Source organism: Pleurodeles waltl, chromosome 1_1 (assembly GCF_031143425.1).
Source record: "Pleurodeles waltl isolate 20211129_DDA chromosome 1_1, aPleWal1.hap1.20221129, whole genome shotgun sequence".
Lineage (NCBI taxonomy): Eukaryota > Metazoa > Chordata > Amphibia > Caudata > Salamandridae > Pleurodeles > Pleurodeles waltl.
Window position 1 is genome coordinate 938,404,932 of NC_090436.1, and position 24,744 is coordinate 938,429,675.

General features: G+C 42.0%; 1 protein-coding gene across 3 annotated transcripts in view; it reads right to left on the reverse strand.

The window, feature by feature from the left end:
* The window catches only part of SEC24D (SEC24 homolog D, COPII coat complex component), a 319,615-nt gene that overhangs the window by 155,565 nt on the left and 139,306 nt on the right, over positions 1 to 24,744 (reverse strand). For all 3 annotated transcript variants that reach the window (XM_069230160.1, XM_069230162.1, XM_069230161.1), the window contains 2 exons: positions 17,602 to 17,729; positions 939 to 1,077 (listed from right to left, as the gene is read on the reverse strand). In XM_069230160.1, the coding sequence (XP_069086261.1) occupies positions 939 to 1,077; positions 17,602 to 17,729 (267 nt within the window). The remainder of the gene's footprint in view (positions 1 to 938; positions 1,078 to 17,601; positions 17,730 to 24,744) is intronic.

A 24,744-nucleotide genomic window follows, 5' to 3' on the forward strand; every position in this document is an offset into this window, starting at 1 on the left:
AATATCAAAATCTCAAGGTATGCAACTCGGAGAATGACCATGGTAAGCCTTATTATTTTGTTGGCCATGCTCTGAGGCGTCGGGTTCACGTCGTAACTAAAAAAACACAATGCTGTACGATATCATGCTTGCGTCAAAGACACTGATGTTTACTCAAGTACTTCCAGAGAGTATGTTCAGAAAGGCTTAGTGTCCCCTCACTAATTCGTAACTTAGTTACCTTCCTTTAATTCAGGCAGATGGATGAATGAACCTATTCTGTCCACCATTAATCTCCAGTTTGAAGTCCCACTTAAAAGTACTATCAGACTAGGGGTCTCTGGTTACTAGTTTTATAAAGTGCTGCTCTGAGGATGTCCCACATAACAGGAAGAACAGCTTTGAATAATAATTATGCTTCACTGCTGCCAAATCCTACTCCGAAATCAACTTCTTAAACATTCTTTGAAAATGGTGTCATGTTGCACTGTCTACAATTTAAGGCATGGAACTGGTCTGACGTAAGCTAATAATAGTAAAAAATTAATGTACGATACATTGATAACCCATTCTGTGGTCACTAGTACGCTGACTGCGTTCTATGATTCCCAGTTTCAATTATATGGGCTTCCCTAGTTTTACAAAGTAAATTTTAAGGCAGTGGTACCATAAGAGTGCTTACTTTAATATCACTGGAAGTGAAATGCTGCCCGCTAGTGCACTACATGCCAAAGGAAACCTACATTTCCTGATTACAGGAGGCACCCGCAAGTAAAAAGGAAGCTAGAGTCCCAGCTCCTGAACCCAAAGTTTTATATATGCATAGGAAATTTAGGAAGCTAGGTCAATCTGCCTGCTGCAGAGACTCTTTGTGCTTGTTATAGTGCCATGACCTTATACATGCTTTTATTTTAGTAAGGACATTTTTCTGAGAAAAATCAATCTAAGCTTTCACTCACCTTCATTGACACAGTTGCAAAATCCACACTGATACCTCCGTCCACCTTCAATAAACTGCATGAATGGACACATATAAGCTTTGCATCTATTGCATCGGAGCGGCCCCGTTTCACCATGATCCACTAGAAAAAGAGGTGTCTAGAAGGAAAACATTACAATAAATGTTCTGGATACAGCAAGTTTAGGCACCACTCAATAAAGACTAACACTTTGTACTCCAAGAAACAAATGAAGAGAAGCAACTTAGCCAAAATACATCAACAAAATGTCTTAGAGCAACTTCATGCTACATTTAATATAGCTGTCATAACTGATTAGGGGTCCTGCTCGGATGGGAGAACTGAAATATGGAGGCTTCAGCTGTCTCGTTGCTTAAAGTGGATTCAGGTAGAAGTCAGCCAGTACACTGTGGTGCTCTGCACATCTGGCTGCCTAGAAAACATCATCCTTATCGGTGGTCAGAGTGTGGAGTTGTGGTTATTCTACGAAGCACACATATGAGTTTAAACTCCATGCATGTTACATGGAAAGAGTATTTTCCCAACAGCACTCAGGATTCTGAGAATTCTCTGAAACAGGTTTTCGGGATTAAACATAACCTTGCCAATTGCAAGACAGTCTGTGAGCACATCCTAAAAACAACAAGGTGATGGGTGGCATGCTTGAATTAATCTCAGCCACTGGTGATCACTTGGGATTGCATTCCAATCCATTTTTTTTCTTGCTGACCATGCCACCTGAGATTGGACCCAGCCATATGCAAATCAGTCTTGACCGTGCTCCTAATGGGAACAGTCCAGCCAGAACTGCTAGGCCGGGCACTCCCTGAACCGAAACTGGAGCACAAGCAACCTATGACAGTTATTTACCCTAGCTAGGGCTCTTCAGTCGGAAATAAATAGCTTGGTTCCAGTGACACAGTGAGCCCGGGACCCACGTCTGGGCATACCCGGCACACTTGGGGCAGCAAATGCAAAACAACAAGGTGATGGATGGAACTAAGCTCTCCTGGCTGATGTGCCCATAATCATGGCAAGACCGGTCCTTGGTTGCTTGTTTTTCGGTTCAGAGAGGGCCTGGCTTGACAGTTCAGGCTGTACTGTTCCGAATGTAGCTGCGTCACGGCTGATTTGCATATAGCTGGGCCCAAACTGAGGTGGCATGGTATGCAAAGTATTGATGGACTGGAATGCAGCCCAGCCCGAGTGATTACCAGTGGGTGAGATTAATTTAAGCATTCCTCTCATCACTGGTTTGTATACTTATTGTGAGCACATACCGTCAGCAGATGAGTTATGCAGGTATCATCTAGATTCTTTTATAGGAAGTGCAGAACAAAAAGTCAGATGCCTGCATATTTTTTTATTAAAGATTACCTAAAACGCTTCTTTGACTATAAGTACCGAAGCAGTGTCATCTTTTTTCAGTTACCCTTTTATCACGTCACATGCACACAGTGGGCTAGACCCAAACAACATTCCATAGTTAAAAACGTGAAACGTCGTTGCAGGCCTCTTGACCAAGCCATCATGGCCATCATATGGGGGCATAGGTCAAGGGCATTAAACCCTACTCTGTCTTGGAAACCTGCATGGGTAGGTTTGAGACCACCAAAATTGGCAGACCACCACTTGAGTAATGGCTTCAGTACAATGTTCCCTCTCTTATTTCGTTTTGTTTTCTTTGCCCTTCTGTATCCACAACCCTTAATTCAACTCTAAAAAAGAAATTATATTTTGGTCCTATTCAACGCTTTGCTTAGCACTATTCACCTCTGTCCTCCTGCCGTTTTTAAGACACTTTGGCAGGAAAAACACGAGTTTGATAAATGATATCACTTAAAAAAAAAAAAACAATGAGAGCTCTAACACTAATTCTACTATGTCCAATCATAAACACTAATTGGCTGCGGAGACTGGTTGCATTTTAATTTTGTTTCAAGTATTTTATAAAGATTGTTGTCGTTTTTTTTGTCGTTTTTTAATGAAAAATAAAGCATGTCCCTCTATTTTCAAACAAATGGAGCTTTACGCCAGGGAGCACGTCGGATTTTAACAAGTGGGTCGCAACGTTTTAGTAGGCAGCTGAAATGAAGGTTGCAGATGGACATCACATTATTCAGCATTTGCAAATAATTTCAAATATGCATACGTTTTGTTGCGAGCCACAGTGTGCACTTGAAGCAAATTGAACGCCATCTGAAGGGCTTAAAGTAAATTCTTCAGCAAGCGTTCACCGTTTCACTTGGCAAGGTTAAATTCATAATCTCAGGCAGGCAGGCGTGCGGCCTTTTTGCTGCAACAAGCCTCTACGTTTTTGTTTTGTTTTTGCAGTTTTATATATAGCGAACTCGCGCAGAAAGCAACGGAGCACTTTCCATGAGCACCTCTAACATTTCAAACAAGGACACGTTCTCTTTTGGTGGGCACGGGGACAGGATGCTGAGCCGACCCCGAGACCCGAACCTGGTTTCTATGTTCAAAGGTTGGCAGCTTATGCCACATCCTCACACTACTCATGGCCCGGCTCCTCCTCAGATTTTGCGCCAAAGATCAGGAAGGCCGTCCCTTGAGTATCAGCCATGACACATCATTCGTATCTGACAAACACTGACTGAAAATGATCTTCGATTAAAACTCCCGCCTACAACCTTACTACAGAGTTTATTTCGTAAAAGTACACGTGTACAGTCGCTGCTAAATGCCACGTTTTCCAAATACTAAGATTGCTAAGTATTGATTCCACCACCTCTTTCCTATTTTTTTCCATTACTATATCCGTATTGTCTTTTTATCTCTCATTCTTCCAGGTTGTTTCTTATCCCTGCTTACTTCATTTGTCACTGTTTTCCTGTCGTTCTCTTCCTCCTCCTTTCATCCTTTTACTGGTCAAATGTCTAATACATTGGACAACTGCTCCGTTTGGGAGCAATGTCATTTTGAAAAGGAGTCATGGCCATATAAATTCGAAATAAAGCACTTTAACACCCTCTTGTACCATGCCAGCGCTATATAAAAATCCAAATACATAAATGAAATATATACGATCGTAGCCCTGCAAGCAGCATTGATCCATGCAATACCCGCTGTAACACATACTCGACTCCCTCTTGCCGCATATTGCTCCAAGTATATCTTATGTGTAATCTGTCTTGTCACTGGAAGTAGCTGCTCATCATCAACAACAGCTCGTAATATTCCAGAGATGCCGGTGTTATCAGCATGTGCTTCCCTAGTACTTCTAAAAAGTCTTCGACACCCTCATAGCCATAGGTTCCGCAACATTCCTTAATTCTGGCACATTGGCAAATAGGCGGGGCAACAGAGTCTGAAGACAACCTCGTGTTTACTCATCCTGAAAGCACTCAAGTACGCCACCGCCAGGATAATGAACAGCTGCTCCTATGTTAGCTCCCGCTCGGCCTGCCCCAAGTGCGAAAAAAGCTGCCGACGGACATGTCCGAGCAGAGGACTCTGGGAAGACAGGTGTGCACGCGCTCTCTCTGCAAAGCCCTTTGTAGCCGCAGAGTGCGCTCTTTGCATTACTAAACGTCGCTGATTAGAAAGGCGTTTCAGCTACACGTCAGCACTCGCACCTGAAAGAGTTCTCCGCAGCAGAACACTTTATTTTAGGGAGGGGGCTTTTGTCGCAACATCAAGGAAAAAAACAAGGGACACGTTTTGTAAAGTCGCATTGCTAATACATATGGTATCCAAAGTCTGATGCCGTCTCACCATCCGCAGAATAGTGGCAAAGGTTGTGTGCTGACGATGCAAGGGAGCGGTCAGTCTGTACTGACGAGTCAGTCTTTGGTCCAAAATATTCTCCCACATTTTATCTTCAGTCTGGTTCGAGGATAGCAGCCTAGAAAAACGCCTATTTGTTTAGTTTAGATCCTCTCTCCATGTAGGCTCCTGTGCATTTAAAGAAGCTCAGTCAACTTTCAAAGAATTTTTTTTTTTAAGTACCGAAATGTACTGCACGTATAGTTTATTTCAAATCACTCAATAAAAGCTAACCAAGAAAGACAATGCCTCCATGTTTAGGCATTCGTTTCAGGCTCCGGTTTAATGACGTTCTGCAGAAGATGTCTCATCCTCCTATTTATGTCCCTGCTGATTTGGTGCTCTTGGGTCGACGTGACAACTTCTATTCATATTTCTTCTATAAATACTTTGGAAGAATTCTGCTTCTCTGAACAGAACTGCTTTCAGACAAATAACAATTGAGTCTGGTAGCTTGTACACCTGGTGCATGAGGACAGACCCCAGAAGTGTGCACCTACCCGCTACAGTAGTGCCGTATTAAGCCAGCACTAACACAAGTGGCCCAGAAAAGAGACTATCATGGCCACATCTGTGGAGTTCTGACAATATAACCTGTTTTGCCTTTGTTAACTCCCGAATGCTAACAATAGGGGGGACAGCATCACACTCAGGACATGAAATAATGTGGGTGAGCTAGATAAAATTATAGCCTCTTTGTCTGACATTGAGGAAACAGCAGCCTTTCTCTTGACCTAGATCCCAACACAATTTTCAGAGAGGAATGTTCAGATTAACGAGATTTTTTTAACCTCATGTGAGGGTAGATGGGGGCAGCTCATTTATTAGTATCAATCAATCAATCAATCAGTACTTGTAGAGCGCAGCTTATCACCGTGGGGTCTCAAGGCACTGTTGTGGGCATGTTGATCACTCAAAAAGCCAGGTCTTGAGATCCTTCCTGAATTGCTTTAGTGATGCGGCCTGTCTGAGGTTGAGTGGGAGAGTATTCCATGTCCAGGTTACATGTGTGGTCGGTAGGGGTGGTGGCGTTTCCTAGGGCAGTTGTCCACCAGGAGTCGTCCCAGGCAGAGGGGATGGAGCCGAATACGAGGATTTTTGTCTTGCCAGAGTTGAGCCTGTGGCAGCTGGCTTCCATCCAGGCGGCGACTGCACTACCATTGTGGAAGTTTCTCTTGGCTGTTGATGGGTCATCGGTCACGGAGAGGATCTGTTGGCTACGTCATTAGTAACATTTTAGAGATCCCATGTTGACTGTTTCCTTTCTGGGAGAAACAAAAGCTGTCTAGGCTATTAAGCAGCACCACTAAATATTATTAAAGAACATTTGATTAATTGAACACATGCTTGTAGCAATCAACATAACTTTCCATGTCTTTTCATGAGCCAATGAAAGGGGCAAACTATATTTGCATCTTGTATATGCATCCTGAGAAGACAGCACCAGTGAAGGGTAAAAGGAAGTGAATTAAGGATGATGAATTAAGAGGGATCTGTTAGATTATTACTTAAGAAGAACCTCGATTCACCCATTGTAGCAAACTGCAGACCAGTGTTTAATGGTCCATTCGTAGGCATACTATTCAAAACAGCTGGTTCTACTCTCCAGTTTTAACAGCGGAAAATAACAATGTGGTATCAACAGCTTGGATTCAGACCTAGTAGAAGCACAGAGCCAGCTCTCATATCAATATTAAAGGACCTAAAATACATAGTAGACAACAACGGAGTGGCCACCCTATTATTTCTGGGGTTATCAGCGGCATATGGTACTGTCCAATATCAGACACTACTACACAAACTCCATCATCTAGAAACACACAAAAATGCCCTAGAATGGATTGCCTCATACCTCAAAGAAAGATCAAGCTTGGTATTCCTACCACCTTTCATCTTCGCCCCTCACAGCCAACACTGTGGCACCCCCTCAAGAGTCCATCATCTTTCCTCTCTTATTCACCATCTATCTACACCCCTTACCAGAACTGATCAGGTCTAACCTAGCTGCCCCAGTGCCTTAGATGCATGAGTAGTGATTAGCTCCTTAACTTCAATACTGCCAAGACAAAGATCATGATCTGTGGACAAAAGCACAAATACCAAACTACGCCAACATAGCCCAAGAACTTGATGTCCCAATCAGCTACATCAAGAAAGGTTAAAAAAGAAGAATTCATACTCGTGAGCATGGAATTCAGTTTTAGAAACTGCAGAAGATCATACCCACTCTTTCTATAACACTTGGTTAAAGACCTGGGAAAGCCACACTTATCCATATCTTTCTGTTATTTAGAACGAAATCTATTATCACATGCACCAGTAAAGAATCTACCGCAGGAGTGTCATACTGAGTGTGAATTTATCACCCACTTCCAATTCTAGTGGCTCAGAACCTCAGCAAGTAATACATTTGGGAAATAATTTATTGTAATTGTACACCTTGCACATATCTCCCTCTTTGCAAGGGGCCTTGCTCATCCTCCATACTTTCAACCGAATAAGAAGGGTCTGGGATTGGACATTTAGCCTCAAACGACCCCAAGGTAGCAACCAAAGCCACTGAGGCCATGTCGTGAAGCTCAGGACGAAAGCCCTTGTTCTTCCTGAGCAAGGGCATAGGTTCAACACTGTACCTTTACTCGCTCCACTTTCTTTCCTCCTTCTCAAAGAACAGAGAGTGAAGTGAGCTACAGCAAACATTTCCTTAAGTAGGAGATTGCTAAGCAACAAAATGAAAACCAGGAAGCAATCATCTTTCTCCTTTACAAAGATTTCAATCCACGTGAGACCATACTGTTTTCAAACCTCAACTATGGCTGTAAGTAGTTTGCATCCTTTAAGCATATATATACTTCTCGTAACAATTTGTAATTTGGTGATCTGAGAACACTTGCAATGGGCGCTTGTTCGTTATTTCACATTTTTCCATTCTTCATAACTACCGAGACATAGATGCAAAGGAAGGCTTTTGGCTGGTGTGAAACTTGGTGGATTCTCCTGAAAGATCTCTGGTATTTGTTCTTGGGTTCCTGCGCTGACTCACAACAGGAACTGTGTTTCCATTCCCCTGCTACCGGCAAAGGCGAGAGCACCCCAGGGAATCCACTAACTCGTCGCTGTTTAGGTGCACCACACTTCTGTAATGGTTATACACCAGATGTACATGGGAAAAAGGTTCAACGTCAGCGCGTTATGCATCGAAGAACATAGGAATGACCCTGGTCATTTCAGTAATCTTTAAAGATAACTTTTCCGGAAAAAAAATAACAGTAACAATGTTAATAAAAAATAAAAATCAATAATAACAGCGATGACAAAAACAAAATGTTATTATTATCGACGTTATTATTATAAATGTCTGTGAGTAATTGCAATAACACCAAAAAAATGGAATGTGTTTATTTACTACTTGCTTCCGCAGATTTGCCAGTTTGAAACGTTTTAAATAAAAGTATTTATACGTGCCGAATTTAAAGGTGTTCCATTTATCAACAATGGAAGGATAACAGGGTAGAAGTCTGTCCTGCAGATACTCAAGTTGTGTATTTCAGGCCGCACAGATTCGGGGGCAAGCACTTAACTTAAACTTTTGCAAACTGCACTTGGAAAAGTGAAGCACTCTGTTTTATCACAATTTCCAGCACCCACAAAATGAGTACGAGGGCATCCAAGATTTCGCAGATTTTTCAGAGGTAAAATTGCTATGAAGCATAGTAATCTTGCACAATGTGTTCTATTCTGGCTCGCCACACAATGGAGTATGTGCCTCAGGGAACACTTGTTAAGACCTCAAAAGTAACAGCAAACGTTCCAGAGAACTCCAGGTTTTCCGGTTTACATGAGGAAGGAATTACCAAACTCAAACTCCACCCCGATAATTCTGGCCCCGCAGAGAATGGACCCATAGACATTTGAGAAGCTACAGGGGATTCGGGTAGCTGCTGCACCCAACCCTCGCCCGCCCGCCCTCCCTCCCTCCCTCAGACTTAAGCTGGATGGAGCAGGGAAAGCTACTTCCAGAGAAGTAATAAGCATTGGCAAAGCCTATAGGCCTCCCCTATGCAAAAGCTATGGGCTTTGCAAATGTGTTTTAGCCATGTTGTTCACCGACGTGGCAGCTGGTCAGCATGGCTAAAATTAGTGGCATATTGCTGAGTGGCGAGGAGTGGCAGAGTGGAATGGCGAAGAGTGGAGTAGAGTGTTATAGAGTGGAGTGGCAGAGAGTGTTGTGTATTGGAGTGCGTAGTGTGGAGTCGCATAGAGTGGCATACACTGGAGTGGCATAGAGGGGACTGGTGTAGAGTGCAATGGCATATGATTTTGCAGAGTATAGTGGCATAAAGTGCAGTGGCATTGAATTCAGTAGCATCCAATGCAGTGTCACAGAATGCAGTGGAGTATAGTAGAGTGGTGCAGAGTGGAGGGGTGCAGAGCAGAGTGGCACAGTAAGCTGTGGCGTAGAGTTGAATGACGCAGAGGACAGTGGTGCAGAATAGAGTTGAGTAGCATAGAGTGCACTGGGTAAAGTGTAGAGGGAAGTCGAGTGGCATACAGAGCAGTGGAGTAGAGTTGTGCAGAGTACAGAAAAGTGCATAGAGTGCAGTGGGGCAGAGTGGAGTAGTGCAGAGCAGAATGGCGTAGCGTTCAGTGGCAGAGAGTGCAGTGTTGCAGAGTAGAATGTCAGAGTGCAGTGGAGTAGAGTAGCATAGAGAGCAGTGGCGTAGAGTACAGTGACAGAGTACAGTTGTGTAGAGTGCACTGGCATACAGTGCAGTGGTTAAGAGTACAGTGGCTTAGAGTGGTTGGCATAGGGTGGTGTAGAGTGGCATAGAATAGAGTACAGTGGCAAAGAGTGGAGTAGAGTGGCATAGAGTACAGCGGTGTAGATTGTTTCAGAGTAGAGTGAAGAGGCATATAGTGGAGTGGTGTAGGGTAGAGTGCAGTTGCGTAAAGTGTCATAGAATGTAATTGCGTAGAGTAAAGTTATGTGCAGTGCAGTGGTGCAGAGTAGATTGGAGTACAATACAGTGGATTGGCATAGAGTGAAGGGCATCAAGTTGAGTGTTAACAGAGTAAAGTGCATTGACGTTGAGTGTGATGGTACAGAGTGCAGTGGCGTAGAGTGCAGTGTTGCAGAGTGGGGTAGATTACAGTGGCATAGAGTGGAGTGGTGCAGACTAGATTGGAGTGGTGCAGACTAGATTGGTGTGGCTTAGACTAGAGTGGTGTAGAATGCAGTGGTGAAGAGTGCAGTCAGGCCTTGAAAAATCATAATAATGTTACTAGACCTGCAGGTCGAGTAACTTAAATAATCTACTCAACCTAATTGTAATGTACTTGACCAGTAAATGCATCTCAAATTGTGTGATCCTAGGCAAATAGTTTACAGAGTCGCCCTTTTCTTCATTCTCACGTGATTGCACCTTAAAATATGTGAGCACAGCATGTCTGCAGCACAAAAAACCTCGTTTGTTTAAGTAGACTAAAGTTTGTTGCATGTATCACAATAATCTAGCCCACATATAGGGGACACATGACCCATGACTTCTTTTAGTTCACTAACAGCATTGCCATCAGGGCAGGAGTGTTTCTCAGTTTGTTTAAACACCCGCATTTTAATAAATATATTACTAAACCATGATCTGGTAGTATATTGTCATCTACACACAGTAAATTTCCAAAAAATGTGCAAAAACCATTCCATTAACCTGCATCTTTACTTATAAAACTATATAGTGTTAACAATATATGCAAATTGTGTTTCAGAAACACATCCTTTGCACATCAACATGTAAAGTATTCTGATTTGTTTTCATCCCATTAAAATATTTTTTCATCATACTGAAATATAAAAAATGAGCTTTCACAACTATTGAAATATATTTTGAAATGTTTGCACCGTTGACTTAGTCATTTAAATGTTGTGTGTTAGGAAAAACCTAAAACCTTATATCTTTTTATTTTACAGACTAAACAGCAGGTCACACAGTTCAGCTTACAAAGTCCTGGTACTCTGCAGTAAGAAGGAAAATTAATTGTAAGGCAAACTGACTTTTGACCTCAGCCTGTGAACACAGAGAAAATGTGTCATAATAAGAAGATTTAAAGGCATCTTTTATTACCACTCCACTTTTCAACTGAACAGAACACCTGTTCTTTGTCAACTGCCAGAAGGGGCAAGTACATCCTAAAAATAGCTCAACCTGACTTGCCGAAATAATCAAGTATTTTTCGAACCTGTAGAGTAGAGCGGTGAAGAGTACATTGGCACAGAGTAGAGTGGTACAGGGTAGAGTAGAGAGACATAGCATGAAGTGCAGTAGAGTGCCATGACATAGAGTGGGGTGGTGCAGAGTGCAGTGGTGTAAAGTGGAGTGGTGCAGAGTGGAATGCAGTGGTGTGGAATAGTGCTGAGTAGATTGGAGTATTCATGGTATGGTAGCACACTGCCATTACAGAGAACACATTTTCAATTGAAAAGACCATTACATTTGCACAGGGATCCAGTATTACTAATAAAACTATACAGTGCACAGACGAAAATGTGTGGAAACTGCATAACCTAGTTTAATGATTTGCTTTGATCATATTTAAAGAATTTGTTTCCAACACACTTCAGAAAAAACAAAAAATATGCTTCATTTGTTCATTCATAATTCTGATACATTCTGAAATATTTAGTTCAATTAAACGGTGTTGAGTGCTAGAAAAAAACTCTTTCCTAACCCCACTAACCAGCAAGATTGTCACATAAGTCCTCTCACTTTGAAGTCAGAGTAAGAAAAGTAAACAGCAAGCTTCCTCAGAAGCCAGCGCCTAACATTTGACCTCTCTCTCTTTGAATGCACTGCAAATGTGACAAGATAAGAACAAGATTTAAAGACCTGTTTACAGAAAGTGAGCACTCATGAAGAATACAGGAAATACGCTATGCTCCACAGGAGGGACAAACTCAAGATGGGCAGTCTAAAACAAATAAAGCCAGCAAACAGAAAGACAGGAAGTGTAAGTTACAAACCACTTAGCCAATGGTAAGCAATGGGCAGAATGCATTCCCAGGGAAGTTTTCAGAATGTCCCTAAGATGTCATTAGCAAACTAGACAGCGTAAAAACAAACTAAGAAATGATTGAGCAGAAGGCTTATAACAAGCCATTCACGGCTTCTGCCGCTATTGCCTTCAGAGGAGCTCCCAACACACCAATGTTCTAATTTAGTGTTAGAGGCAGCTCCAGAGGGCTAAACCTGTTGTGCCACATAACTCAAGCTATACCTGGCTAAGGAGGCCGAAACTGGACTGGGGTTATGTGTGTTTCTGCCTGGAGGGGATTTTTCCTGGCAATCTGGGCTGGACAGTTCCTCTTCCAGCAAGTTCAGGACTCATTTACTTATGGTTAATTTCTGTCTACAGTAAGACAGTGATTGAAAAAAATGGACTAGAATGCCATCTAAGTGATCACCACTGGCTAAAATTAATTGAAGCATTTCTCCCATCTCTTGGTGGTTTGTTCCACACGATTATAGTGGGGACTCCAATTAAATTCCACTTTTGGTACACAAAACGGGATTACCAGTCAAGCATAATTTGCAGCTGAGGAGGTCGCTTGCCCTTACAATTTACACAAATTCCACATCCTAAGGGTCCAACTCTGAATCAGGTGAAAATTTAATGCACACTAATCACCGTGACCGTGCACACAGTACTTAGAAGGCGCACAATTTGCACCCACTATTGCAGCCTGATTGTAATCAGATAGTGAAAAGTATTTAGCCTTCTTATACATTAAAAATCACTTGTTTTGAAAAGCATCCAACATTAAATGCAGCTTCTTTGAACTGTACTGTTGCATATGTCCGGGTAGAATCACATGAAAACAGATCAGCTAGGCACATGCTTGCAATACAATTCAAAGAATCAGTGGAATGATCTTATAAAAACATGCTATCTGTTGTTTTACCTCACAACTCAGCATATAAAGTGCAAATTACAATGCTTCCAATCCCACTGAGTGGGCGAGGCCCAACACTTTTTTCCAGCACTAATTTATAATCAGGAGTTTTAATATTAGTGTTGTGGAGACATACTACACTGTAGGAGGAACCTTTGCCTAAAGTCCTTAGCAAGTGGGGTCAAACAATAGACACCGTATGCAATGTAAAACCACGCCAGCCTGTCTGCATCCTTGACAGTCCTACTGCCCTCATTTTTTAAAATCTATATATGTACTTGTACACACCAATCACAAACTTAACAATGCCAGGCAGCCATCAGCGACACAGGCATTAGCAGACACTGTTGTATATCATATCATAAAATAACAAAGGCAAAGCCATGTCGTGTGGCACCAAAAGGGCCTGAGAAGCTGACGTTGGGGAGACAGAGAAGAAGCTGTAAAACTGAGGGATCATGACTTTGTGTCGAAACATGAAAGTTTAGCACGCTCAAAGAAGAAGCTTGAATTTGTGTTGTGGTTTTTCAGACTTTAAGATGACTGTGGATAAACCAAAGGTGTATTTCTCAAACTCAGTTTCCCGGAACGCTATCCCTGCAGTGGTGTTTATATCAAATAATAATGTCACATATATAGTTGCTTGCTCCATATGTGGTACCAGTTCCTTTTCTTGTGTTCCAGAGCACCAAAAAGTCATATTAAATACATATGATGATATAAAGTAATACTAACATACTAATAATTACTACACTTATAAACCGCACTCTATCATGTGTCTGATCTCAAAGCACTGATGACATAATGTATCTTTTCTCAGTCTGTCAACGGAATTTTTGCCAATAGGCAAGATTTTGTACATAGAAAGGGCCATACGTTTTCTAGGAAACCACACAAACTGAACACTAGCCTTGAAGCATGGATAGAAATGCAATGCAGTTATCCGTTCCATACATTCCATATAGAGAACTTAAGGGGAACTTTTATTTATAGCTCTTCAGAGAAACAAATTCAACCTTATGACAAATCTTTTTTATAGGCAAATACTGTTTATATTTTTACAGCTGGGGGAATTTAAATACCCCAGATTGTTCTTCCAGTGTTGTGTCACTCTCAGCTAAAGAAGACCTATGAAAAAGATGATCTTTTTCGGAAACAAAAAACTTAATTGATAATCAGTTCAAAGTGATATTTTGAGGAACACTAAATTCCTGTTAGGCAGATTTTCCTTCTGCCACGGAACAAGGTTTTCAGAGACAGGCTTGTGTCTATAAGTGAACAAAAGACCATACTGCATTTACTCAGGTTTCTTAGAAATTCAATCACTGGAAAACAATCCTAATAGGAAAAACATTTTAGCTTTAAATACCATCCAGTGGGAAACAAAGAAAGTCAATCATGCATGAAAACATTTACAAAATGATTTGACCTGCGTTCTTGGGAAAAAAAAACACTGCAGTACAGCAAGGTCTAAATTCTTACAAGCAGATGGAAAAGTGGAACAAAGTTAGAACTTTAACTAATCTTTTGGAGAGAACGGTAATTAAGTGATAGCATTTCCTTTGCTTTAGAGATTGTCGCTTGTCTCCAAAGCAAACTTGTACAGACTTTAGGTTCCCTTTTCTGTTGTGAAAGTGAAGTATATTTTTAGCATGTGTTGCTAAAGCAGAGGCATACTGAAATAAATCATGTCAAAGGAGAAGCTATACTTTCTGATTATGTCAAACAATGCCCTAGATCACAGGAACTAGGCTGCCGCAAGATATACTCTTAAATGACTGCGATACATTTCCGACTTGGCAAAACTAGTGACCACATTCTAAAGATGCAGTACAAAGCACATTAGAGGGTAGTTCAATTTTGTAGCCACACGCCACTAATCAAGTAATTATGGCAAGAAAGCATCTGTTTTCTGTGTGCCAAACGTACTGACAGAATTAACAAAAATATAAATTGCTAACATTTAATATGATCCTCTGTACAATCAGTAGGATTTGGGAAAAAAAACAACGAATGTAGTCCTTATTTTCAATATTGTTATTAATCTGGCAAGTAAATAATTTTATGGTTTCTAAGACTAATACCCAGCAATAAAGTACATTTCTATTTCTGCAAGTGCTTTCAGCAAAAAGAAACTTAATTCCTAGGGAATTCAGACTTATATCCTCCAAATTTGATGACAATTGTAAACTCTGGTGCATGTTTCTAAAGTGTTCTGGGGTTTTTCAGTGCATGTAGGTTTGCCAGAGTTTGTGGATCCACATGGAAACCACATGGAAACTGTAGTGGACTTCTCAAGCCTGATGTTTTCCCCGATGAGGCCCTACCTTTAGTATATGGAGGGTTTCTGATCTCCCTCTTATGGGTCCCTAATTGCTTAAAGGATTAGGTACGTGTCAAGATCCTGACGAATCGCACTCGATCATTTATTGACTAAACAGCGAGAAACATGTAGACCTATTATATAGAGTAACACAGGGGATCCTGTGTTTACCTTCACTATTCTCTAGTGAGAGATTTAGCGATTACATTATTTTTTGTCATTTGGGGAGTGTAGACATTATTTTACTATATCCCCACATGTCGTTTTTAATCATGTCAGAGGTATTAGTATCATAATAAATAGCATTTTTTACCTCTAGGCATTTTTAACTACCTTTATACCAATCCTTAAAATATTTTCGACCGGTTGTTCACTATTCCCAAAAGATCTCCGGCAAAGAGCCCCCCTGTGGGACCCGTCAGGCATTGCAGCGCCAGCCTGACGAGGAGCATAGCCCTATGATGAAGCATGTCACCGGAAGGTGAGTGAGGGCATTTGCTTCGAATAAATTGATTTTCCATCCAATAGAGAACCATCAGTCTGAAAGAAACCCTCTTGTGTTTTGGAACTGTGTGTATATTATTTTGATTTGCATGTTTCTAAAGGCCATGGGCAAGTGTGGCGCCTTTCCATCATGGGCCAGCAGTCGACACTGCAGCAGCAACACAAACCTCAGAGGACAGAAGAGACTGCCACAGTTCTGAGTTTGCTGGAGGATTGCAGCTTCAGCACAGGCGCCAGCACTCATTCGGCATCCAAAGACCCAAGAGGCTGAACAGAAAGGGACAATGCTGCAGTTAACAAACAGATGAGAGCCCAGTGGAGTCCTGCAGAAGCTTATCACTTTACAACTCTCATAACCAAAAAGGGAACTAGGAAAAGGGGATAAGAGTCCATACACAGTACCAAAACAGAGCTGGGAAACATACACTCGGGAAGAACAGTGTGCCGATCCCCTGAATTAGAGATAGTAGCCAGAACCAATACCTTTACAGAAAAGCAAGAAGCACCCAAACACCAGGCTGATGTTTGGGTAAATAAAGAATTCTGAGGAACAATGAGATGACTGCCTCCTCTTTACCACTGATGCAGATCTGAATCAATTATGTTTTCACACGTATTTAAATAAATTATTCAACTATTTGTTAGGATATAATTGAACATAGCGGGCAGAACACTATTAACATTACTCAGACCACCAAGTCCTACATAACAGAGGTGTACATTTTAAAATTACTGTTCCAAGGAGGACTGTACATCGTAAAATAAACATATCTTGTTTATCATAGAAAAAAAGGCATATAATGATCATGACACATATCCTAAAAGATGGTTTCTGTAGCTTGCAAGACGTTGTATCAATGTTATTTTAGGTCATGGTAAGATGTAACATATGGCATGGAATTGGCATCCGCGCCTGACTCTTCCAATACTGTTCAATGACCTTAGTGTTATATGAAGAGTAAGAAAGACAGGCGAAAAAAAAGCCCCCACCTGGGAAATGCGTTACCTGAGATCTTCATTTGGGGTAAGCTAATGACATAGAAACTGAAATCCCGTCTCAAAGTATTTATGACTCCACTTGATAGTTAATTAATGTATTCCAATTTACTTCAAGCTACAGATATCTTTTTACATTTCAGGATCTGATTTTCAATTAACTTGACTACTGCAACATACACGACTAAGAACTAAGTTCTATAATGCAAACGTTTTGTTAATTTTTTTGTTGTTTTTGTGTAGTCCTGCTGCAATCAATGGAAATCACTAGATGATCTCAGTGGGTGGGAGACGACTCAATAGGCAGAAGTGACATTATTTAAATCCAAATGTTCTGATTCCTGCTTCTAACTGGGTCCCAAAGGAAAATATTTTCAGATAAAGGCACCTTGGTGCCACTACTGAGTGACCAACCACAGGATTCTGGACTGGAAATACTGATTACTATGGTTAAAATTCTGCCTAGTATTCCATCAAAGACTATGGCTGGCATAAATGAGATTATGGATGACAAAAAAATGGCAAAACATATATACTTTGTGGTGGGAAGATGAATATCTTAACACAATTCAACTGTCTGGCATATATGTTTATTTGATTCTAAACATTTAATATGATCCCTGTGAATAAACCGGAAACCATTGGTGGAAGAATTTCATATCATTACACCAAGAGGTAAATATAAGGTCCAAAGAAATCAGATCTTTTGTATTAATAATGTATAATTTAAAAAAAACCTGAAACCAATTAGAGGAATCTGTTCAGTTCAAAAGTCAAAAATAGAACGTGAGTTCAAGAGTGCATACTTATATGACCCTAGATACATATGCTTCTATTTATCATTAATGGTAACCACTTATGGTAACCACTTACAAATTACATGACCTTTCTTCTGCCACATCTAATTTGCCCACTGCACACCACCACGTTTTGTTACCGAAGAATACAAATACTACACTTTCAAAAACAAATATATGGACACAGCAAATATTTTGCTACAAGCCACTGCAGTTGTCACTATTATCTCCATGTTGTGCAACAGATGATCAGAAAAATGAACTTCATTAAAAGACATGATTGTATTGAATGGCTATACTCCCTCTTACCTCATTTGGTGGCACCACAGAAAAAGGCTTGATGATGGCAGCTAGTGGGATTTGGGATTGTTTCGCCATGTCAGATGAACTTGGGAAGCAGTATGCTGTGCATCGAATGTAGCGAGGGCTTGCATTACCTGAAAAGTTTAACAAAGTTGTATTCAAACAAAATTACTGTCTAAAGTTTCCAATATTTCTCAAAATCAAAAAAATACTGATGGGTCAAAATTAAGTTTACTTTACCCCAAATGCCATCTCATTCTCCTGTATTTATCAATACTAGTGCCCCGGGTGTGTTCTTGGTGGACAAGTAAGAAGGTGAAGAATTACTATTCCAACAAATAAGCCCCCAAAAATTGGTATTAGTTTGAATGTATAACCAATTATTGATGTGCCACTGTAGATAAGCATGTGGTCTGCAGGTTTCAAACTCAGTGGACTCGGGAGTAGCTGTAATGCAGTAGGCAGAATCTTGCTGCAGGTCTATTTATTATGGGACTTGGAGAACTGGAAAGCAAAGGTACACAGAGGCTGAAGAGTGATGGACTCATTGAAAGTGCTGCGAGGGCCACTGACAAAGGGTTGGGTCCACACAGCAACAGGGAACACAGCAATGGTAAATGACAGTGCAATGTTGGGGGTTGTGTTTCCTAACTCCAGGGCTATGAGTCAAGCAATTCTCCCAGCACGGTCTAGAAATGGAGCCACAAAATGGACCTAACCAGACAGTGAATTACCCATCATGCATGCCTTGTAACAAGTTAACATGAGTTGGCCAAGCATTGATCAAAATCCAAAGTTGTAACAAAACACTGCCAGCCACATAACTATGCTTAATAAAGGTGATTTTTTTGTAAATCTTACTCTCTGCATGAGCAAGATTCTGATGACTGCAGGATGATGTAAAAGTGGCATTCTAGAGTACTTAATTAAATTCAATAGTTAAAACCTATGCAGAAGTGTATATTTAGCAAGCCTCCTGCTTCCTAACAACAAAGAATATTAACCAACGTCCACGCACATTTAATTCAGTAATGGGTTTTAGTGTGAACATACAGTTAAAGGTTTCTTTGTCTGTTGCTGATCTTTTGAGGTGCAGATGGAGAGACAGAAAGTAAATGAACAATATTGCATTGGAAAACAAAATAAGCTATTCATGGTGTCAATAAACCATCAATGTATTACTATTTTCTAAACCAGTTAATAGGAAAGAATGTGTTTATTTAGGTCATATTAATTCAAAATATGTTCCACATTCTACACTTAAGCCCTGTACTAATCGAGGCTAGAATTAAATATACGCACAATGAACAAATGAATTTTGAAATATATGAATGTTTCAAATGTTTTCTACCTTTATTTTAATGGCAGAGAGATCCCAAGTAAATCTGCAGCAATTTGTCATTTACTGTTGACTTTTTTCATTACTGTGTTGATGTTTTTATAATGTTTAAAGACAAAAATTGTAAACCTTAGGTAAGGTCAAAAACATGTTAAACATATAATTAAAAGGTTCCCATTATCTCTCCCAGCAACTTAGCCCCCAAGTAACTAATATTGGGGCTACCAGTAACTTTGGCATAGCATTCAGGAGGATTACATGAAGAACATTAAAGTTCCTCCATTTCCAGAAAGTAACTATGAAATAGAAGGATATCATCATGAAGCATGGTCAGGGGAACCCACTCCTGAGTCATTATACAGAACTCCTCACAGTGTCTGTGCTAATGCACAGAAGTCTCTCCTTACAGCTTGGATGAAATCCATGTTGATGGTCAATTAAATATGAGATTAGGTTCAAGGTTATATGTGTACTTGTAAAAGGATTTTGATCTTTATATTATTGTTCTCATTTTGACAATATGGCCTACTTGGTCTTGGTAAACACTGGATTGATTCAACTGCTACTGTCTTGGATACACCACCCCTCTTGGTGTATTGTTCTAGATTCTTAGTAATAACCAGTGGCTATCTGGTGCCTAGTTACATTTGCTAAGGTTATTTTTATGATAAAACATGTTTTTTTCTGTTATATTCCATAGGTGTGATTGAAAGGTATGCTTCTTAATGGACTATTCATCTAAACATGCACTCGATAAAAGAAAGTCTCAAAACTAAGAACAGTCAAATAGAGTCATAAGAAGCCCTAAGAATCTTAGTAAGGCAACCAAGTATGCAAGAACACAAGGACCGACTTAAACCAGAGCACTAAATACCAGTTGTAGGCACACTCTGGAATCAGTATAAATTAAGAGAATTACATAAATTAAAAGTGACACTGCCTTTAAGGAACACCTTTGTATAATGGTTCAACCACGATTTCCAATATATACAGCTACTAAGATGCTCCGGAGTTCCACCAACATCTGCACTGGGCGGCTCATCCCAAAATTATTGTGGCCTCTGTATTAGTTATTATGGCCTCTGTATTAGAACCAAAATCCTAAGTGGTGTGTGGTCCAGTGTTAGAAATGGGGTCTCTAGTTGGCAGTTGGTTTGCACCCTGTCCAAGTAGGGTCCCTCAATGTAGTCAGGATAAGGGAGATACCCGCTCAGATAACCCCTGCTCACCCCCTTGGTAGCTTGGCACAAGCAGTCAGGCTTATCTCAGAAGCAATGTGTAAAGCATTTGCACATAACACACAGTAATAAGTGAAACCACTACAAATGGACACCACACCAGTTTTAGAAAAATAGCCAATATTTATCTATATAAAACAAGGACAAATACGATAAAAATCCAATCATACAGTAATAAAAATATGAATTCTGCAAGTTCACCCTTTGCACGCTTTTCAGGCAGAAGCAGCAACAGCAGGCCAGTCCAGCAAAGCAACAGAGCAAAGGGACAATACTCTTCCTCCAGCTCTTCAGCTCTTCTCCTTGCAAAGATTCCTCTCGATTCCAGAAAGATTCTAAAAGTCTGGGGTTTTGGGTCTTCTTCTTATACCCAGTTCTGCCTTTGAAGTTGGCAAACTTCAAAGCAAAGTCTCAAGTGTTTGCAAGATCCTTCTTTGTCCAGGCCAGGCCCCAGATGCACACCGGGGGGTCGGGACTGCAGTGTGTGAGGGCATGCACAGTCCTTTCAGATGTGAACGACCACACCTCCCTCTCCTATCTAGCTCAAATGGCTCATCGGGATATGCAGGCTACACCCCCACCCCCTTTTGTGTCACTGTCTAGAGAGGTGCAAAACAGCCCAACTGTCAAACTGATCCAGACAGACAATCCGCAAACAGGCAGAGTCACAGGATGGAATAACAAAGAAAATGCCTACTTTCTAAAAGTTGCATTTTGAAACAGAGAATTTAAAAAACAACTTCACTAAAAGATCGACTTTTAAATTGTGAGTTCAGAGACCCTAAACTCCACATTTTTATCTGCTCTCAAAGGGAATCTGAGCTTTAAGGATATTTAAAGGCAGCCCCCTGTTAACCTATGAGAGGGAAAGGCCTTACACAGTGAAAACCGAATTTGGCAGTATTTCACTGTTAGGACATATAAAACACACTATTATATGTCCTACCTTAAACATACACTGCACCCTGCCCATGGGGCTACCTAGGGCCTTCCCTACGGGTGCCTTACATGTAGTAAAAGGGAAGGGTTTAGGCCTGGCAAGTGGGTACACTTTCTGTAAGGAAATGCCTCCTTGGCATGGTTGCCCCCTGACTTTTTGCCTTTGCTGATGCTATGTTTACAATTGAAAGTGTGCTGAGGCCTGCTAACCAGGCCCCAGCACCAGTGTTCTTTCCCTAACCTGTACTTTTGTATCCACAATTGGCAGACCCTGGCATCCAGATAAGTCCCTTGTAACTGGTACTTCTAGTACCAAGGGCCCTGATGCCAAGGAAGGTCTCTAAGGGCTGCAGCATGTCTTATGCCACCCTGGAGACCTCTCACTCAGCACAGACACACTGCTTGCCAGCTTGTGTGTGCTAGTGAGGACAAAACGAGTAAGTCGACATGGCACTCCCCTCAGGGTGCCATGCCAGCCTCTCACTGCCTATGCAGTATAGGTAAGCCACCCCTCTAGCAGGCCTTACAGCCCTAAGGCAGGGTGCACTATACCATAGGTGAGGGTACCAGTGCATGAGCATGGTACCCCTACAGTGTCTAAACAAAACCTTAGACATTGTAAGTGCAGGGTAGCCACAAGAGTATATGGTCTGGGAGTCTGTCAAACACGAACTCCACAGCACCATAATGGCTACACTGAAAACTGGGAAGTTTGGTATCAAACTTCTCAGCACAATAAATGCACACTGATGCCAGTGTACATTTTATTGTAAAATACACCACAGAGGGCACCTTAGAGGTGCCCCCTGAAACTTAACCGACTGTCTGTGTAGGCTGACTAGTTCCAGCAGCCTGCCACACCAGAGACATGTTGCTGGCCCCATGGGGAGAGTGCCTTTGTCACTCTGAGGCCAGTAACAAAGCCTGCACTGGGTGGAGATGCTAACACCTCCCCCAGGCAGGAGCTGTAACACCTGGCGGTGAGCCTCAAAGGCTCACCCCTTTGTCACAGCCCAGCAGGGCACTCCAGCTTAGTGGAGTTGCCCGCCCCCTCCGGCCACGGCCCCCACTTTTGGCGGCAAGGCTGGAGGGAACAAAGAAAGCAACAAGGAGGAGTCACTGGCCAGTCAGGACAGCCCCTAAGGTGTCCTGAGCTGAGGTGACTCTAACTTTTAGAAATCCTCCATCTTGCAGATGGAGGATTCCCCCAATAGGGTTAGGATTGTGACCCCCTCCCCTTGGGAGGAGGCACAAAGAGGGTGTACCCACCCTCAGGGCTAGTAGCCATTGGCTACTAACCCCCCAGACCTAAACACGCCCTTAAATTTAGTATTTAAGGGCTACCCTGAACCCTAGAAAATTAGATTCCTGCAACTACAAGAAGAAGGACTGCCCAGCTGAAAACCCCTGCAGCGGAAGACCAGAAGACGACAACTGCCTTGGCTCCAGAAACTCACCGGCCTGTCTCCTGCCTTCCAAAGATCCTGCTCCAGCGACGCCTTCCAAAGGGACCAGCGACCTCGACATCCTCTGAGGACTGCCCCTGCTTCGAAAAGACAAGAAACTCCCGAGGACAGCGGACCTGCTCCAAGAAAAGCTGCAACTTTGTTTCCAGCAACTTTAAAGAACCCTGCAAGCTCCCCGCAAGAAGCGTGAGACTTGCAACACTGCACCCGGCGACCCCGACTCGGCTGGTGGCGATCCAACACCTCAGGAGGGACCCCAGGACTACTCTGATACTGTGAGTACCAAAACCTGTCCCCCCTGAGCCCCCACAGCGCCGCCTGCAGAGGGAATCCCGAGGCTTCCCCTGACCGCGACTCTTTGAACCTAAAGTCCCGACGCCTGGGAGAGACCCTGCACCCGCAGCCCCCAGGACCTGAAGGACCGGACTTTCACTGGAGAAGTGACCCCCAGGAGTCCCTCTCCCTTGCCCAAGTGGAGGTTTCCCCGAGGAATCCCCCCCTTGCCTGCCTGCAGCGCTGAAGAGATCCCGAGATCTCTCATAGACTAACATTGCGAACCCGACGCTTGTTTCTACACTGCACCCGGCCGCCCCCGCGCCGCTGAGGGTGAAATTTCTGTGTGGGCTTGTGTCCCCCCCGGTGCCCTACAAAACCCCCCTGGTCTGCCCTCCGAAGACGCGGGTACTTACCTGCAAGCAGACCGGAACCGGGGCACCCCCTTCTCTCCATTCTAGCCTATGTGTTTTGGGCACCACTTTGAACTCTGCACCTGACCGGCCCTGAGCTGCTGGTGTGGTAACTTTGGGGTTGCTCTGAACCCCCAACGGTGGGCTACCTTGGACCAAGAACTGAACCCTGTAAGTGTCTTACTTACCTGGTAAAACTAACAAAAACTTACCTCCCCCAGGAACTGTGAAAATTGCACTAAGTGTCCACTTTTGAAATAGTTATTTGTGAATAACTTGAAAAGTATACATGCAATTGAAATGATTCAAAGTTCCTAATGTACTTACCTGCAATACCTTTCAAACAAGATATTACATGTTAAATTTGAACCTGTGGTTCTTAAAATAAACTAAGAAAATATATTTTTCTATAACAAAACCTATTGGCTGGATTTGTCTCTGAGTGTGTGTACCTCATTTATTGTCTATGTGTATGTACAACAAATGCTTAACACTACTCCTTGGATAAGCCTACTGCTCGACCACACTACCACAAAATAGAGCATTAGTATTATCTCTTTTTACCACTATTTTACCTCTAAGGGGAACCCTTGGACTCTGTGCATGCTATTCCTTACTTTGAGATAGCACATACAGAGCCAACTTCCTACATTGGTGGATCAGCGGTGGGGTACAAGACTTTGCATTTGCTGGACTACTCAGCCAATACCTGATCACACGACAAATTCCAAAATTGTCATTAGAAATTCATTTTTGCAATTTGAAAGTTTTCTAAATTCTTAAAAGTCCTGCTAGGGCCTTGTGTGTTAAGTCCCTGTTTAGCATTGTCTTTTTAGAGTTTAAAAGTTTGTTAAAAGTTTGAATTAGATTCTAGAAACAGTTTTAGATTCTTAAAAAAGTATTCCAACTCTTAGCAGAATAATGTCTGATACAGAGATGCAGGTGGTGGAACTCGACACCACACCTTACCTCCATCTTAAGATGAGGGAGCTAAGGTCTCTCTGTAATATAAAGAAAATAACCATTGGCTCCAGACCTACCAAAATTCAGCTCCAGGAGCTGTTGGCAGAGTTTGAAAAAGCCAACCCCTCTGATGATGACCTCACAGAGGAAGAAATTAGTGACTTGGAGGCCAATGTCCCTCCTCCAGTCCTAAATAGGGAGAACAGGACCCCTCAAGTCCTGTCTCCAACTGTGTTAGTCAGAAATAGTGAGTCCCTCACAGGAGGGTCCCACATTTCTGAAATCACTGAGGATGCTCTCAGTGAAGATGACCTCCTGTTAGCCAGGATGGCCAAAAGATTGGCTTTAGAGAGACAGCTCCTAGCCATAGAAAGGGAAAGACAAGAGATGGGCCTAGGACCCATCAATGGTGGCAGCAATATAAATAGGGTCAGAGATTCTCCTGACATGTTAAAAATCCCCAAAGGGATTGTGACAAAATATGAAGATGGTGATGACATCACCAAATGGTTCACAGC